We start from the raw sequence: 15,353 nt of genomic DNA on the forward strand, positions 1-15,353 counted from the left end.
CTAAGATTCTCTCCCCCTGTCCCTGCCCCCACTCACTCTCATGCGCTCTCTCTCTCTAAAAATAAATAGGGGCGCCTGGGTGGCTCAATCGCTAAGCGTCTGCCTTCGGCTCAGGTCATGATCTCGGGGTCCTGGGATCGAGCCCCGCATCGGGCTCCCTGCTCAGCAGGAAGCCTTCTCCCTCTCTCACTCCCCCTGCTTGTGTTCCCTCTCTCGCTGTGTCTCTGTCAGATAAATAAAATCTGTATAAATAAAATAAAAATAAATAAATCTGGGTTCCTGAGTGGCTCAGTTGGTTAAGTGTCTGCCTTCGGCTCAGGTCATGATCCCAGGGGCCTGGGATTGAGTCTTGCATTGGGCTCCCTGGTCAGCCAGGAGCCTGCTTCTCCCTCTGCCTCTGTCCCTCCCCAGTGCTCATGCTTGCGCATGCGCTCTCTCTCTCCTCTCAAATAAATAAAATCTAAAAAAAAATAAAAAATAAAAATAAATAAATCTTTAATAAAATCAAGAAATGTTCTCTATCAAAGACACAATTAGGAATATGAAAAGGGGTGCGCCTGGGTGGCTCAGTCGTTAGGTGTCTGCCTTTGGCTCAGGTCATGATCCCAGGGTCCTGGGATCAAGCACCCCATCGGGCTCCCTGCTCCTCGGGAAGCCTGCTTCTCCCTCTCCCGCTCCCCCTGCTTGTGTTCCCTCTCTCGCTATGTCTCTGTCAAGTGAATAAATAAAATCTTAAAAAAAAAAAAAAAGGGAATATGAAAAGGTAAGCAGTTACTAGGAGTAATTACTGTTAATAATACATTTAAGGGACACCTGGGTGACTCAGTCGGTTGGGCATCTGCCTTTGGCTCAGGTCGTGGTCCCGGGGTCCTGGGATCAAGCCCTGCATCTGGCTCCCTGCTCCATGGGGAGCCTGCTTTTCCCTCTGCCTCTCTCTCATGAATAAATAAAATCTTAAAAAAAAGTAATAATACATTTAAGAAACCAACTTATTTCTGCTCTTGAGATATAAGTAGGAGCCTGCGAGATCTCCTTCAGCACATGCATATACAGCTAAACTAAGTAACCAAGAAATCTTTCCCAAAACAAGGCCAGGGGTACCTCTGTGGCTCAGTCGGTAGAACATGTGACTCTCTATTTGAGTTGTGAATTCAAGTCCCTTGCAGGGCATAAAGCTTACTTAAAAAAAAAAAAAAAAAAGGCCAAACTTTCTCCCTAAAATTTCTTCAAGCATAATCCTGGTTTAGCAAGAAAACTCATGGAAAGCAGGTTTGGGGGGAAGCAGGTGGACGGGCAGCACAGAATGATGATCAGGCTACTATCAGTTTTTCTTCCAAAAGAATCTGAGAATTCCAACAGGAATCTTCACTATCATTTATCATTCATTGCCCAGGTACCAGGTATTGTGCTTAAGCATTTACTTATGCTACCTCATTTATAGCAATTTGTAAAATTAACTCAAAATATCCCAAATCAAGTTAAGCTGACATGAACATCCACCCGAGGAAGCATGACTGATACTATCTGTAACTGTCAGAGTATTAAGTTCAACTGTACTTTATCTGAAAAAAAGAATATGCTAATGGTAAGGAAGCAGTCTTGAATGATATATAAAATGGAACCTTGGAGAGAGAAGAAAACTACAGCATTCTCCAATCCTATCTAGGAGATAGGGGAGGCCAGGACAACTGGCCATTAATAAATCCAACTAACTCTCCTTCCAGGCCCAAATAAGCTCCCCATGTAGTTTTGCTTAGTGAACATTTGTACTATTTAATGATTATTTCTCACTTTAAACTGGCATTTTGGTTTATACATTAGACTCTAGAGAATCAGTTCCCTGAGCCTAATCACCTCTGGGTGTACTAACAAATCATATTTTAAGCCTATAAACCAGAAAACCAGGTTCTAGAGAATATATGTCCATACAACGATACTGTGAGAGTCTAGGAGTCGGCCTGGGGCAGATAGCTGGTCTCCCCTCTATCTTGTCAAACATCTATTCAAACCACAATACTTAAAAAAAAGAAAAAAATTAGCTGAGTCTGAGAGCCATCTTTTGGCTCCACAGACAGGGATCTATCTCGGAATGGCCCCACTGTACTAAGTGAATCCCTAAAGCAGTCCCCTGAAACAGAAAGAGCTTTCTCACTGTCCTGTGCATTAATCAATCTACAGCTTTCTGAACGCAGATACCAAGAACCTCTAATGAGATTATCTTGAAAACCATTTTAGCACATTAGAAATACTCGGTGCTTAAGGAAGATTAAAGAATGGATCAATCTTGTAGAAGACAGAGCTGAAATAAACTGTTCCCAGCTACTGCAGGGATCAGGCCAAAGAGGATCCAGAGAAGTCAGGCAGCGGAACTCTGAGAAACCCTGGGACCTCAGGCCAGTTCCTTAGCTTGCCTGGGCCTTGGTCTCCTCTTCTGTAAAATGAGGGGATGGGACTAGGTAATCTGGAAGGTTCCTTTTCATCTTAAATTCCATTCCAATTGGTTCCTTCAGTGATAAATGGGAAAGGTACAGAAACAAATTTACCAAGAAAACTGAAAAGTAGCTTTATATAGTACATTTCTTCCCAAGTGGAATCTCTTTTACCTCCATTACAATAAAACTAGATCCAATGAGATAAAAGAACATTAGCATATAGAGTGAAACATCAGGTCACTACAGGGGTAACTGAAGAATGAAAACAAAAAGGAAGACTTACGTGTGTCTTTCGTATCTGAGGGTTTCTCGGATGGACCATGCCACCTGGTATGGCGAGGCCTGCTCTGAGTCCTCTAGTTCCTCCCCGCTCTCTTCGGACCAGTCCAAACCTGGGACATGTGAGAAGATATTACAAGTTAAAAAAAAATGTTTTATTTAAAATTTAGAAAAAAAGCTACCAAAAATGCATAACCCAAAACTTATAGCACATACTATCATCACTGTATGAATAAATGCCTCTCTATTCTGACAAAAATATTAATAATGACGTATGACATACACTCAGGTTTAAAATAATGACACTGTAACAAAAAAAAGCTATATTCCAAGGATGAACTTCTTCGTCAGACTCTTCACAAATGGAGCAGAAACATAAGCAGAGATTCCAGTCCTTCCCCCCACCAAAACACCATACATTAAACATCATACATAATGTCAGAAAAACATAAAACAAGGCTAATGTATGTTCAGGTAAGAAAGAAGTCAAAATGTACTGGTGGATTCACTCTACACTTCCACAAAGAAGGGCCCTAGGATAAACTGTCAAAGGCAGACACTTCATCCCCTTTCCCAACCCCTCTGGAGGAAAAGGACTCCATCCACTAGGCAGAGCCCTGCCCTGGCTCTTACCCTCTGCAGGAAGAGGAAAGGGTAAGAGGGCAATACTCTATTTCTAATGTGGCTTGGGCTTTCTTTTAATTCTTTTAAACAACAGCTGCCACATTCTGTGGCATTCTGAAAAACAAGTTTAGAGAGGACAATAGAGAAATACAGGATGAACAATGCTTACTTATTTTGTTAAATGCTACTAATTTTAATGATTGGATAATTATTAGCTTCCAACATAAAGGTTTTACCTTTTTAGAAGTTTTGCATCTTGAAAAGGTCTTGATAAATACTGATGTTGCACAGTCTAACGTGCATAACTTTAAATATACTCATACCGCTATGAGACTTGAATTAGATACCTTGATAACTAGTATTCGGTCTTCCTTCTTGAGACCCTCAAAAATCAGAAGACCACCTTCATTAGACAGTTATGTTAGAAAGGACCTCACAGGTTGCTTCTATAATTTAAGTAAGTTTACAAGTGCCAAATAGGGAAATTAAGAAAAGGTTAACCGAAATGCAAATTATAAATGCTTAAAATTAAGTAACACATTACCACTGGCATAAAGAAACCTCAAATTTAGTTCCAAGATGACTATCCAAATGTTAGGTCACCTTAAAAAGTAAGTTACTTAAAAAAAAAAGTTAAAATAATTAGTGATTAAAAAAAAGTAAAAAACAAGTAATCACAATAGCATTAGCTTCAGGATAGGATACTGAAAGGCGAGGTCTTTCAAACACAAAGTGACACGTATGGTATCTTTTAAAATGAGGACATAAATTATCTTTTATTGTTTTTGTATAATTCATAATAATTTCTACTAAGTCACCTATATCTTCTCTGAAAAAGTCAAGATCTAAGTTGTAAAAACTAAGATGGAAGTGTTTCTCTTGTGAAATTAACTGTCCAATAAAGCAAACCTTTGATCTTGGCTTTATTATCACTAGTTTTAATATAACTAACTGAGATAACCAGGCCAGACGAGACTGTAAAGGCTGATTACAAGATCGCATTTTTCTTAAAGTATACTTTGGCTGACATGAATGCAGACTATACTTGGTCATAACAGTGCACTACAATTTCTGGCTTCTCCAAAGTAACCTTTGTTTTGAAACCTAGGACCCTAATATGCTTGAATTTAAAGAAATGAAATAAATAAAATAAATAAAAATAAAAGGGAGGGGGGTGCATGGGTCGTTTAGTTGGTTAAGCGTCTGCCTTCGACTCAGGTCATGATCCCAGGGTCCTGGGATGGAGCCCTGCATGGGGCACCCTGCTCAGCGGGGAGCCTGCTTCTCCCTCTCCCTCTAACCTTGCGCCCTGCTTGTGCTCTTACTCACTCTCTCCCTCTCTCTCAAATGAATAAATAAAAAATCGTTAAAAAAAAAAGACAATACTTTTTCTGTAAATTTTCATTCTGTTCAAAATGACAAAAAACCAGCCTCTAACACAACATAGTTTGTTTCAAAAGCTAAAAAAATTACCAGCATCCATAAATACATAAAAGTATAAATAAATATTTAGTAGATAACACAGGTACATTGTGGAGTAAGAGGCAAACATTTGGGAAGAAATAAAGTTAGATTTTGCCTCAAAACTAATTCCTAATGAATTCCAAATAGAGGACTACAATGTAAATAAATCAAACAATAAAAGGACCGAAAGAAAATATGGGTGAATATATTACATACTCTTGGAGCCCAAACAAGTAAGAAACAAAATAAAACAAAACAAAGAGTCTGATTCAAAAGGAAAAAAATTCTAAAAAAATAGAACACATCAACAATTTTAACTCCTAAATTCCAAAATAATTATATCATAGATATTTAAAAGCAAATAACAAATGGGAAGAGAGGCTTTGCAACAAACATGAAATATGTATAAAAGATCATACCAAATCAATAAAAAAAAGAAGCCCTTCAACAAAAATGAGTGAAAAAACTCAAAACGTAAAATAAACAAGAAATACAAATGTCCAAAAAGCATATGAACAAATACTCAAAGCTACAACTACTATCTCAAAACAGCAGTTCTCACTTAAAGAATGGTCCATAGATTCCCCAGGGGTCCCTGAAACCCTCCTTAGGGAGTTCCTTAGGTCAACACTATCTTCAAAATAAGAAGACATTATCTGCTTTTTTCACCGTGTTGGCATTTGCACTGATGATAAAAAACAAAAACAAAAAACATGTAGGTCAATCTGCTGGCGCCTCAGCATGAATCAGGGTGGTGGGACCAAACTATACGAGCAGTCTTTCTGTGTTTCACACCACGATGTGTAGTAAAATAAATAAATACATAAATAAATAAATAACAGTTTTAAGAATATCCTTGGGGCGCCTGGGTGGCTCAGTCGGTTAAGCGTCTGCCTTCAGCTCGGGTCCGATCCCAGCGTCCTGGGATCGAGTCCCGCTCTTCGGTGGGGAGTCTGCTTCTCCCTCTGCCTGCTGCTCCCCTGCTTGTACGCACACACTCCTTCCCTCTCTCGGACAAATAAATAAAATCTTAAAAAAAAAGAGTATCTGTGACAAAGCTCGGTATAGGTATATTAAAGACTGTTTATTAAATCTTAGTTCTTGACTGCGCGTCTTTACACCAGTGTCTGTGACTCCATGTGGAGTCAGAAAGCCCCTGTGCGGCACACCGCAAACATAGGGTGGTTGTCTTGAGGAAAAGCCCTTGCAGCACCTGGTGTAACTGTGACCTCAACGAGCTGCTTTTTTTCCATTCGACACCATTTTTATTTGAAGGAGTGACCAACAAACTATGGTTACTAAGACCTGGATATCTGACAGTCATTTTTTCTAAAATGAACACAGTGAAACTGTCACCTCAAGGAAAACAATGGACAGGACTTGTTGCCAACAATGAAATTCAGATTTTCACTTGAAAGCTTGATTTTGGTTTTTTGTGAAAACTTGGAAGTCATCACTGAGTCTATGACAACTTTCTAACAGACTATTCTGACGAGATTGGTGGTAATATTAAAGAATGTGATCTTGTTTTGTTTTTAAGTAGGTTACACCCCCTAGTGTGGAGCCCAACGCGGGGCTTGAGCTCACGACCCTGGGATCAAGACCTAAGCTGAGATCAAGAGTTGGATGTTTAACTGATTGAGCCACCCAGGCATCCCACGAGAGTATGATTTTTAAATTTTGTATAATGAAATATGTCCACATTTGGGATATATGTTTAACTAGGTAAACCAGTATTTTCTAAATGACCAATATATGATGTTACAAAATCACGCATGGGTAAAAAGATCCCTTCAAAGTGCAAAGCAGGGCGCCTGGGTGGCTCAGTCATTAAGTGTCTGGCTTCGGCTCAGGTCATGATCCCAGGGTCCTGGGATCGAGCCCCGCATCGGGCTCCCTGCTCAGCGGGAAGCCTGCTTCTCCCTCTCCCACTCCCCCGCTTGTGTTCCCTCTCTCGCTGTCTCTTTCTCTCTGTCAAATAAATAAATAAAATCTTAAAAAACAAAGTGCAAAGCAGATCAATGGATTTTAATGTAATGATTTGCAAAATTCCTTGATATGGTTTCAGATTTCACACTGCAACTAATCTTTAAGAAACTACCATTTGTCAATTTTCGGTATAGGGTCAAATAAGAATATCCACAATTATTTTTAAAAAGCTAGTAAAATATTCTTCCCTTTTCCAACTCCAAACGTGTAAGCCATATTTTCACATACTAATCAAAACCACATATGATGACAGCAGACAGGAGAATCTAACTGTCTTCCAGTAAACCACACATTAAGATTTACAAAACAATGTAAAATAATGCTGCTCTTCACATTATATTTCTTTTCTTTCGGGAAAACATAGCTATTTCATAAAAAGAATATGTTAACATGTGGTGTTATCTTTAAAAATGCATTAACATTTTAAAAATTTCTCAGTTTTAACTTCTAATTCAGTAAATATCAACAAATGTGACTCACATACATAAAGGCTCTACAGTGTCCTCAACCATTTTTAGATGTAAAGGGATTCTAAGGGCTAAAATTTGAGAAACACTTATCTAGAGTTATGCAAATTAAAGCAAATTTTCTATCAAATTTGCAAAGGCACAATAATAACCAATATCCAGTACTGTAAAGATAGAGAGAAACTCATCTCATACCCTGCTGAAAGAAGGGTAATGTGACAAAATAGTTCTGAAGGAAAATTTGACAACATGTATCAAAAAGCTTTTAAAAAAATGCAAAAGCTTGGAATCAGCAATTCTGCTTCTAGGAATCTGTCTGAAGGACAAATTAGAGATGTGACAGTAATTATTTTAGTATGAGGTTATACAGCTACACTTTAGAATAATATAAGCTGGAAACAACCTAAATTAGAGAAAGAATTCAGCTGTGACAAATTATATTGTATATGAAAAATTACTACCTTCATAGTACATTGTGAAAAATTTTAAAACAGGTTATAAAACTGTATGTACAGCAGGAACCCAATTTTACAGATATGAAATATACCAAGGCATTAACAAATGGGTATTAATAAGGTTTGGGTGTTTTATTTTTTTTTTATATATACCTTTTCTTTAAGTTTTATTAGTTGTTTTAATTACCAAAAGTCATACATGGCTTAGTAACAGGTGAAACAATATAAAACTCTAATAAAGAAGAGATGCCATTCCCATCTCCGTAAAAACACATCCTATCCAATTCTGTCCTCCCCTTGACAGTCAGTGTTAACAGCCTGGTAGTGTATAACCATTCACACGTTAAAGACCCATGCTTACACCCCAATAGGCAAACATCTATCTGTCCATATGCTTAATCAACAGACACACTGATGTCCCTTGTTTATTTATTTTTACAAAAATGGGGTAATACAATACCCCTGGATTTTTTTCTACTTGCTAATATAAAATAGGCACATCTACTTATAAAAGTTGTTTGAGGATTTTTAATACTGCAAGCAACGCTGCAATAAACATCCTTGAACACATATCCTAACATTCTGATATTTTTTTCACCCATAGGAATAGAGTCCCACAAGTGAGTTTGCTGGCTATATATACACTCTTAATTGGTAAATACTGCCACATTATTCACCAGCAATGTAGAAGGCTCATCAACACTGGATAGAATTTTTGCCAATCTGATAGAAATTGTTATTTTAATTTGCATTTCCACACCTGCTATGGGGACTGAGGTTCATTGGTTTACTAACCATTTATATTTCTTCTTCCTCTATTCCTCTTTTCCTATTTTTCTATTACTATCACATCATGCAAATGATTTTTCCTAAAGTTAGAATCACAGCTCACACCATATTTAAGACTATATTCCAAATGAATTGAAGGTTTAAATAATCAAACACAGAACAATCAAATTATCAATAAGAATATATAAAATACCTGTATGAACTTGGGATCAGAGAGATTTTCTTGAGCAAGAAAATTCAGAAGCAATAAAGGAAAGACATTTCACTACATTAAAGTTTTACCTGTAGTTTTTCACTTTTAAATCATGAACAGGCATCGCTTTGGGAATTTTTTTTTTACAAGGTTTTTTGTTTGTTTGTTTTTTAACTGTCAGCAGATACTAACAATGCTATCATTATTCCAAAGTCCTACGATAAGCCATGTCGAAAACTTCATCAGACACAGGTGCTGAGCTCACAGGGGCAGAGAACCCAACACAACTGCCTTTCGATTGCTGTCGCTACCACAAACTAGAAACTGTGACTGCCATTCCAAATTTGCCGACTCCTACTTCCATATCCTGTCCGCCAAGGATCATCCCCTCCACTAGCCTATTTCCTTGACGACGGCCCCCCTAAACACAGTCTTGCACTGGACTCCCCGGGTCCCAGGGCCCCGCCACCCGCATCACAGACGCGGTGGGTCTGAACACTGAGCCTCCCCTGCAAGCGCACGCTGTGTTACAGTCCGGGAAACGAGAGAACTCACCTAAATGGGGAAAGAGATCAGTGTCCAACTGATGTTTCTGGGTGCACAGTTTCACCAGTCTGTGCAGGCGACTTATGCAGGAGAAGTGTGGAGAGAAGGCTGTGGCTTTCATGAGGACCCGGTCAGTCCGGGGCGGGTCCGCGGCGGGAGCCCTACTGGATGGCCGGAGGGGCAGCGGCCTCGCTTGTGCTACAGTGTGTGTGGTGGGGGCCACTCCCTGCATTGGTAGGCTGGTGCTCGGAGGTGGAGGGGACTTGCAGACTACACCCTGCGGTGGCGGTGGCGCTGGAGGTTTCAAGGACGAGGCTAAAGGTGACAGGTGGGAGAGCTGCGGCGGGGCCTGCTGCTGTGAAGGCGCAGGAGGGGGACTAAAGTGCTCTTGTCGGACTTTTAAAATCTCCGTCTCTCTCTGGCGCTGCCGATTCTGGGCCAACTTGCTCTGCAACTTCTTTCTCACAGTTGCCCCTTTCTTTAGGTCATCATCTTCCTCGTTGAAAGCGAATGGGTCTTCCAACTCGGTTTCCAGATAGTGGAGAGGGACCCTAGCCCCGGGTGGAGAGAGGGACATTCCATCCAGCCCGTTGGGCATCTTCAAGGCCAACGGGGGCACCGTCAGGCTAAAGGCCATGGTATCCATCTGGTGCCTGACCTTCACCTCATCTATAGGATCATTCTTTTTCTTCCTCTCTTTTTTCGGGATAAAGCCAAGTACCTGCAAGTGGCTGTTGCAGTACCTTTAAAAAACACACACGGGGAAATGTTTATGATATACACTAAGAGAAGCTGAATATAAAACTACATAGTATAAAATGTGAATCCTACCTAATATATTATAATGCATGACTATAGGAACTATTGGCATTCATGGATTTAACATAAACAACTTCTACTACTCTCAAGCACGCCTCAAAGTCTGCAATTTTCCTAAAGCAAATAGGTGAGTTGTGTGTGTGCAGAGGCTGCCAGACAGCAGCGAGTCATTCCAACACTGAGTGGCCCCGGATGACCATCCAGCTATTGCTTCTCACTCTGCATTGTTATTTTGTATTCACAGCACAAAAAGAACTCATCAAGTCTAAAGGATCTCTAAAAACTCTGTTATGGAGAGGAAAGAAAATCCTGTCTATATATCTATATATATTCCAATGTCATTCGAGTATTTGTAGATCCACAAAGATCTTATGACATAATCCCTAAAAATACCAAGTGCCTACAGTGTATTCTACACACACACATACACACACAGATTGAGAGAGAGAAATAAAGAATACAGAGGGAAGGAGAAAGTAAAATAATAAAACTAGTTAGAGGGATTATAGATGAAATGAGTTCCTCAACAGCCAGAGAAGTATGTTTATACCTGCAGTAGGTACTAAAATAATGCCCTTTATACAGATGAGGAAGCTAAAGTTGATAAAAATTAAATAACTTGCCCCAACCCCCCGCTCTGGAAACAGAGCTGAGACTCAAACGAAAAATCTAAGCTCAGGAGACTCTCCATAGTCTTCAGCAATGAGGTTACTTTTGTAATGTAAATGGTATTTTAAAAATACTAAAAAGGACAGAATCCTTCTACTCAGTAAGAAAGAAGAATGCATGTTGTTCCCATAAACCACACTGAAAACCTAGAGGCGTTTAACTGGTAGTAAAGTAGTGTTTCCCAGACTGGGATTCCTCATGCAGCTCAGAAGATTAGCAAGTACGCCACAAAAAGAGTATTCCATGCTTAAATAAGTTTGAAAAATGCTGGCTTCAACAGAATTAGACAACGATTTTGTTGTCTGTTTCTGCTGAACAACTTCTCAAAGCATTTTGTATGAAAACGTGCATTGCGCTTCAAGGTGGCAATGTACCCATCTGGCAGGGTTTCCCAAACTTACTTGAAAAGGGCATCTATTTTTATTGTAGTGCACTTGTGCTATCTCCACAGAACACAGTTTGGGTAAAAATGGCAATAAAGTAATTAATGTCAATCTTGAAACTCACTGGGCCGCATCAGACAAATTTTTAAATAACTGTTAAAAATACAGATTCACCAAATCATCAAGAGACATGGTTTTGTTGGCTTGTCTTAGAAATAAATCTCTCAGAGACACGCCTCCATTTTAATAGGACTATTAAGAAAAAGCTTTCCGGACAGTAAAAAGAATCTACACCGTGTGTGTGTGTGTGTGTGCACGCACACTCGCACATACACACCTAGCAGGTTTAGGTTGGGTCTCACATAGACCTTAAACAGAATAGATTTATAAAGCTGTGGCCAAAAAGGAAAAAGTTTCAGGGATAACTGCGTGATTTTTGTTACTGTTTTCAAGTCATTTTTAAATTAACAAAAGGATTAGTGGGGGAGAAATGAGGTGGGATAGTTTTTAAATTTGGAAATGAAATTTTTCTGCTCATTACACATGGGCAGCCTGAACAGGTAACTGAGCCTGCTCTGTGCCACCTCACGTAACAGGGCAGAGGCTAATCTGCACGTCCAGCCCTCCTTCAACCTCACCCTCAACTCCTGCTCCAGCTACTCTGTCAGCACTACCACAGAGTCTGAACTTGTAAAACACTTCCTCTTCTAGAAGGAAAGAATTTTCATAGCTAGAATTACAACAGCTTACTTCGTTATGATCAGTGTTTAAAAGAAGTATGCAAATATGAATTGAATAACTATATAGGGGAGTGACTGCTAATGGGTTCTTTTGAAGGGACGAAAATGTTGTAAATTAAACTGTGATGAAAGTTGTACAACCCTGTGAATATACTAAAAAATACAGAATTGTACATTTCAAATGAGTGAATTGTATCAGATGTGAATTATGTCTTAATTAAGCTATCTAGGAAAATGGTAAACATATAGGAAACAAAAAACTTGACAAATCACTACTAAAAAATATATAAAATTAGAGTAAACAAATTTAAATTATATAAAATAACCAATTTAATAAAACCACTTACCTCTGAGAAACCAAGGCTACAGTAATAAGCCTTATTAGCCTCCCATTGCACAAGTACATTAGAAAATGAACTTTACTTTTTAATTATACCAGTACTCCTACTGAACATAACATTACTCTATTTCAAAGAGGTAGAATCCCTTAAGTTAGCATTTTTAATACATACCAGAAGTTAGACACCAGAAACTAAGAAGCTTCCTTTAGCTGACCACCAATCAGATAATTTTATCAATTAAAAGTCACTGGGAGTTTGTTTTCTATAATAATACATAAAACCATCTCAAATTCCTAAGTGTCCAAAGAACAACTGCATTAATAATGAAAGCTTATTTTCAAAAGAATATCAATCTTTTCTACATTAGGTCATATAATGTAGTTATTAACGATCAATATTTATATACACGTTAGACTTTATATCAATTCAACCTGGATTTCTTGAGGCAACATAAGAATATTACCTCCTACTGATGTCTACTTTATCTCCAAGCAACCCTACAAATAATAAAAATATTAATACCATTTGCATTGGTTTGAACCAATTTGAAAAGATTTATGTAACTTAGTACTTAAGCTTAGTTTCTTTTGATACAGCCACACAAGTCCTTCCCCTTCTTTTCTTGTTCTAAAAAGAGGAAACTACTTTGAATATCAAGGTGAAGACCTATGATTCAGAGAATTAATATTTTGGAGAAATTCAGAGCAACTCTTGTTTTACTTCTCGCTGCTAGCTATTAAGATAGTACTTGCTTCCGCTGAAATGGAAAAAAAAAAAAAAATCCAATGTGGACAATTGCAAATGTGGTAAACTGAATTTAAGACAAAATTACAGGGGTGCCTGGCTGGCTCAGATGGAGGAGCCTGTGACTGTTGATCTCAGGGTCATGAATTTGAGCTCCATGTTGGGTGTAGAGATTACTTAAATAAACCTTAAGGCGCCTGGGTGGCTCAGATGGTTAAGCGTCTGCCTTCAGCTCAGGTCGTGATCCCAGGGTCCGGAGATCGAGCCCCACATCTGGCTCCTGGCTCAGGAGGGAGCCAGCTTCTCCCTCTCCCTCTGCCTCTCCCCCTGCTCATGCTCTCTTCTCTCTCTCTCTGTATCTCTGTGTCTCGAATGAATAAATAAAATCTTTAAAAATAAAATAAACTTCAAAAAAAAAAAAAGGGACAAAATTATAGATGTGTTTATAGTGGAGCTTGGAGTAAAAACTGAATCCAAGTTCATCAATTCTTCAAGTTAAAAAAGGCCAGGGGTAAGAAACGGGCATGGTAAGTCTGCTAGAAGCTGGACAGCTTATGTTTAGCCAGGTACAGTGGTCCCTTTCTCAACTGAGATTAAAATGTTATTCCTTGCCTCACTGAGCAGCTGCTTCTAACTTTCAGGTATTGTAATGTGAAGCTTTAAGTGCGCATTAGAAATTCCAAGGGAGTATTCCCAAATCACCACATGATGCTATATTCATTTTGGTGGGAGCTCTATCAACACAAATTATTTATTTCACCATAGAAGTGTAAAAATTGCTCACCATGACATATACAAAACATGACTTCTTTTCAACCCATTTATGCAGGTGACATCTGTTTATGCATAGAAACAAGGATGAAGGCTGTATATACATATTTTAAAGATTAAAGTAAAAAGTTCACATTCTCTACCTAAAGTTAACAGTATTTGAAACTTTTGGGGAATAATTACACATCTCTCTGTAATATCCGACAATGCCCACACGGTTTCTGGAGAACCGAAGAAAAAGGAATGAAAAAGAGATTATATATGAAATAGTCTGAATTTTCCTGAGACTATGAAAGATGAATAACTATCCTAAGACTCTTTCTCTAAAAACATCTCCATGTTTTTTAATTCAGCCAAGTAAAAATTCATAATCCTAGTGATAAAGCCTACTCTTACTATAAACATACCGTTTCTCAATTATGTTAAACATACTTTACATGGAACTCTTTTAACCAAAAGAGGCAAGATTACAGAACAATGCCAAACACTGCTTAGAAGTCTGAAAGTACATCTTCTCAATAATTCAAGTAATCATTCTTTTGAATAATTCTTTTTCAATAAGTACATACCCTTTGCTACCTTTCCAGCACAGATTAAAAAATTCCAAAATTACCATTAATTACAACACCTAAATAGTTCCTATAATTTCTGTTGTTTAAGCAGATTTCTATCATAATCAGGAACTACTTTACAAAAGACTGCAAACCAAACACAAGCAACGATTTTGAGGAAAAATTTCTTTTAAAGTCTATTAAACCAATTAAAAAAAAAAAAACCAAACACACTCAAACATACTTTTCAAATAATTCCCCACTCCTCCATTTTCTAAAAACTGCCAATTCTTGTCTTTAGAAGCATTCCAAGGTTTACTTAGATTATCCCAGAACTCAATGCTTAAATTCACATTTAAAAAAAGAAAAAAAGAAAATTCCAGGCCTACGAATGAAATCAAAGATGGATTTCCATCATTAGCTCTTACCGACGATCCTCTGATTTGGGGATGGGGTTGGTGCAGCGTTGGCTGTTATACTTGGCCACATATTCACATTGCTTGAAGGGGGCAGTCTTGTCCTCCAGAACGTGTCTGATACAGAAAGCGTACCCGTTGAGTCGCCGCTGCTTGCACAGTTTGGGGCTATATGAGCACAAGGGCTTATTGTCAACCTCAGAGAAGTGTATATGTTTCCCTTCATACATCACGTGACTCTATTCCTTGTGAACATCAGCTAAAAGACCACCACAAAAAAAGAAACCCAAATGATAAATCAGAGAGTATAAGGCAGATTTAAGTTGAGAATTTCACTGAGGGACTTCTGGCCCCACAGCCATACCTGATTTTAAATCTTCTGCACCATTGCAATGTTAAGAGAACCCCAAGGATACCACAGTTTGGAATGCTGCAGAATCAAGATGAAGCAGATTGTCTACAAAAATATCAAAAGGCCTAGTTAACAAATAGAAACGAGAAAAGCTTGCTTACCTGGGAAGTCAAATACTAGGATATCACCCTTCCTAACAGGATGGATTCTCCTTTGTAATCCATCATCCCAATATGAAATTAAAATAGTAAGAGACATTATAAAATACCAAGTTACCTCCCCCCTCCAAATTGAACCAAGTAATTTTTACTCTGGGAAGGTTCTTTCAA

General features: G+C 38.5%; 1 protein-coding gene across 13 annotated transcripts in view; it reads right to left on the reverse strand.

Moving 5' to 3' along the window:
- INO80D (INO80 complex subunit D) overlaps window positions 1-15,353 on the reverse strand; it is a 66,651-nt gene that overhangs the window by 34,575 nt on the left and 16,723 nt on the right. For 6 of the 13 annotated variants that reach the window (XM_054506042.2, XM_045868150.3, XM_045868149.3 and 3 more), the window contains exons 2-5: window positions 15,037-15,129; window positions 14,685-14,931; window positions 9,248-9,981; window positions 2,716-2,824 (exon numbers count right to left, since the gene is read on the reverse strand). In XM_054506042.2, coding sequence (XP_054362017.1) covers window positions 2,716-2,824; window positions 9,248-9,981; window positions 14,685-14,902 — 1,061 coding nt within the window. In that variant the 5' untranslated portion in view covers window positions 14,903-14,931; window positions 15,037-15,129. Of the gene's footprint in view, window positions 1-2,715; window positions 2,825-9,247; window positions 9,982-13,718; window positions 14,537-14,684; window positions 14,932-15,036; window positions 15,130-15,353 lie in introns of those variants that run through there. The other 7 variants (XM_064586971.1, XM_064586968.1, XM_064586969.1 and 4 more) reach the window with 3 other exon arrangements.

The sequence above is a fragment of the Mirounga angustirostris genome, unplaced genomic scaffold (genome assembly GCF_029215605.1).
Source record: "Mirounga angustirostris isolate CCGP_5_RB_7025 unplaced genomic scaffold, mMirAng1.0.hap1 SCAF_3, whole genome shotgun sequence".
In the NCBI taxonomy this organism is placed as follows: domain Eukaryota; kingdom Metazoa; phylum Chordata; class Mammalia; order Carnivora; family Phocidae; genus Mirounga; species Mirounga angustirostris.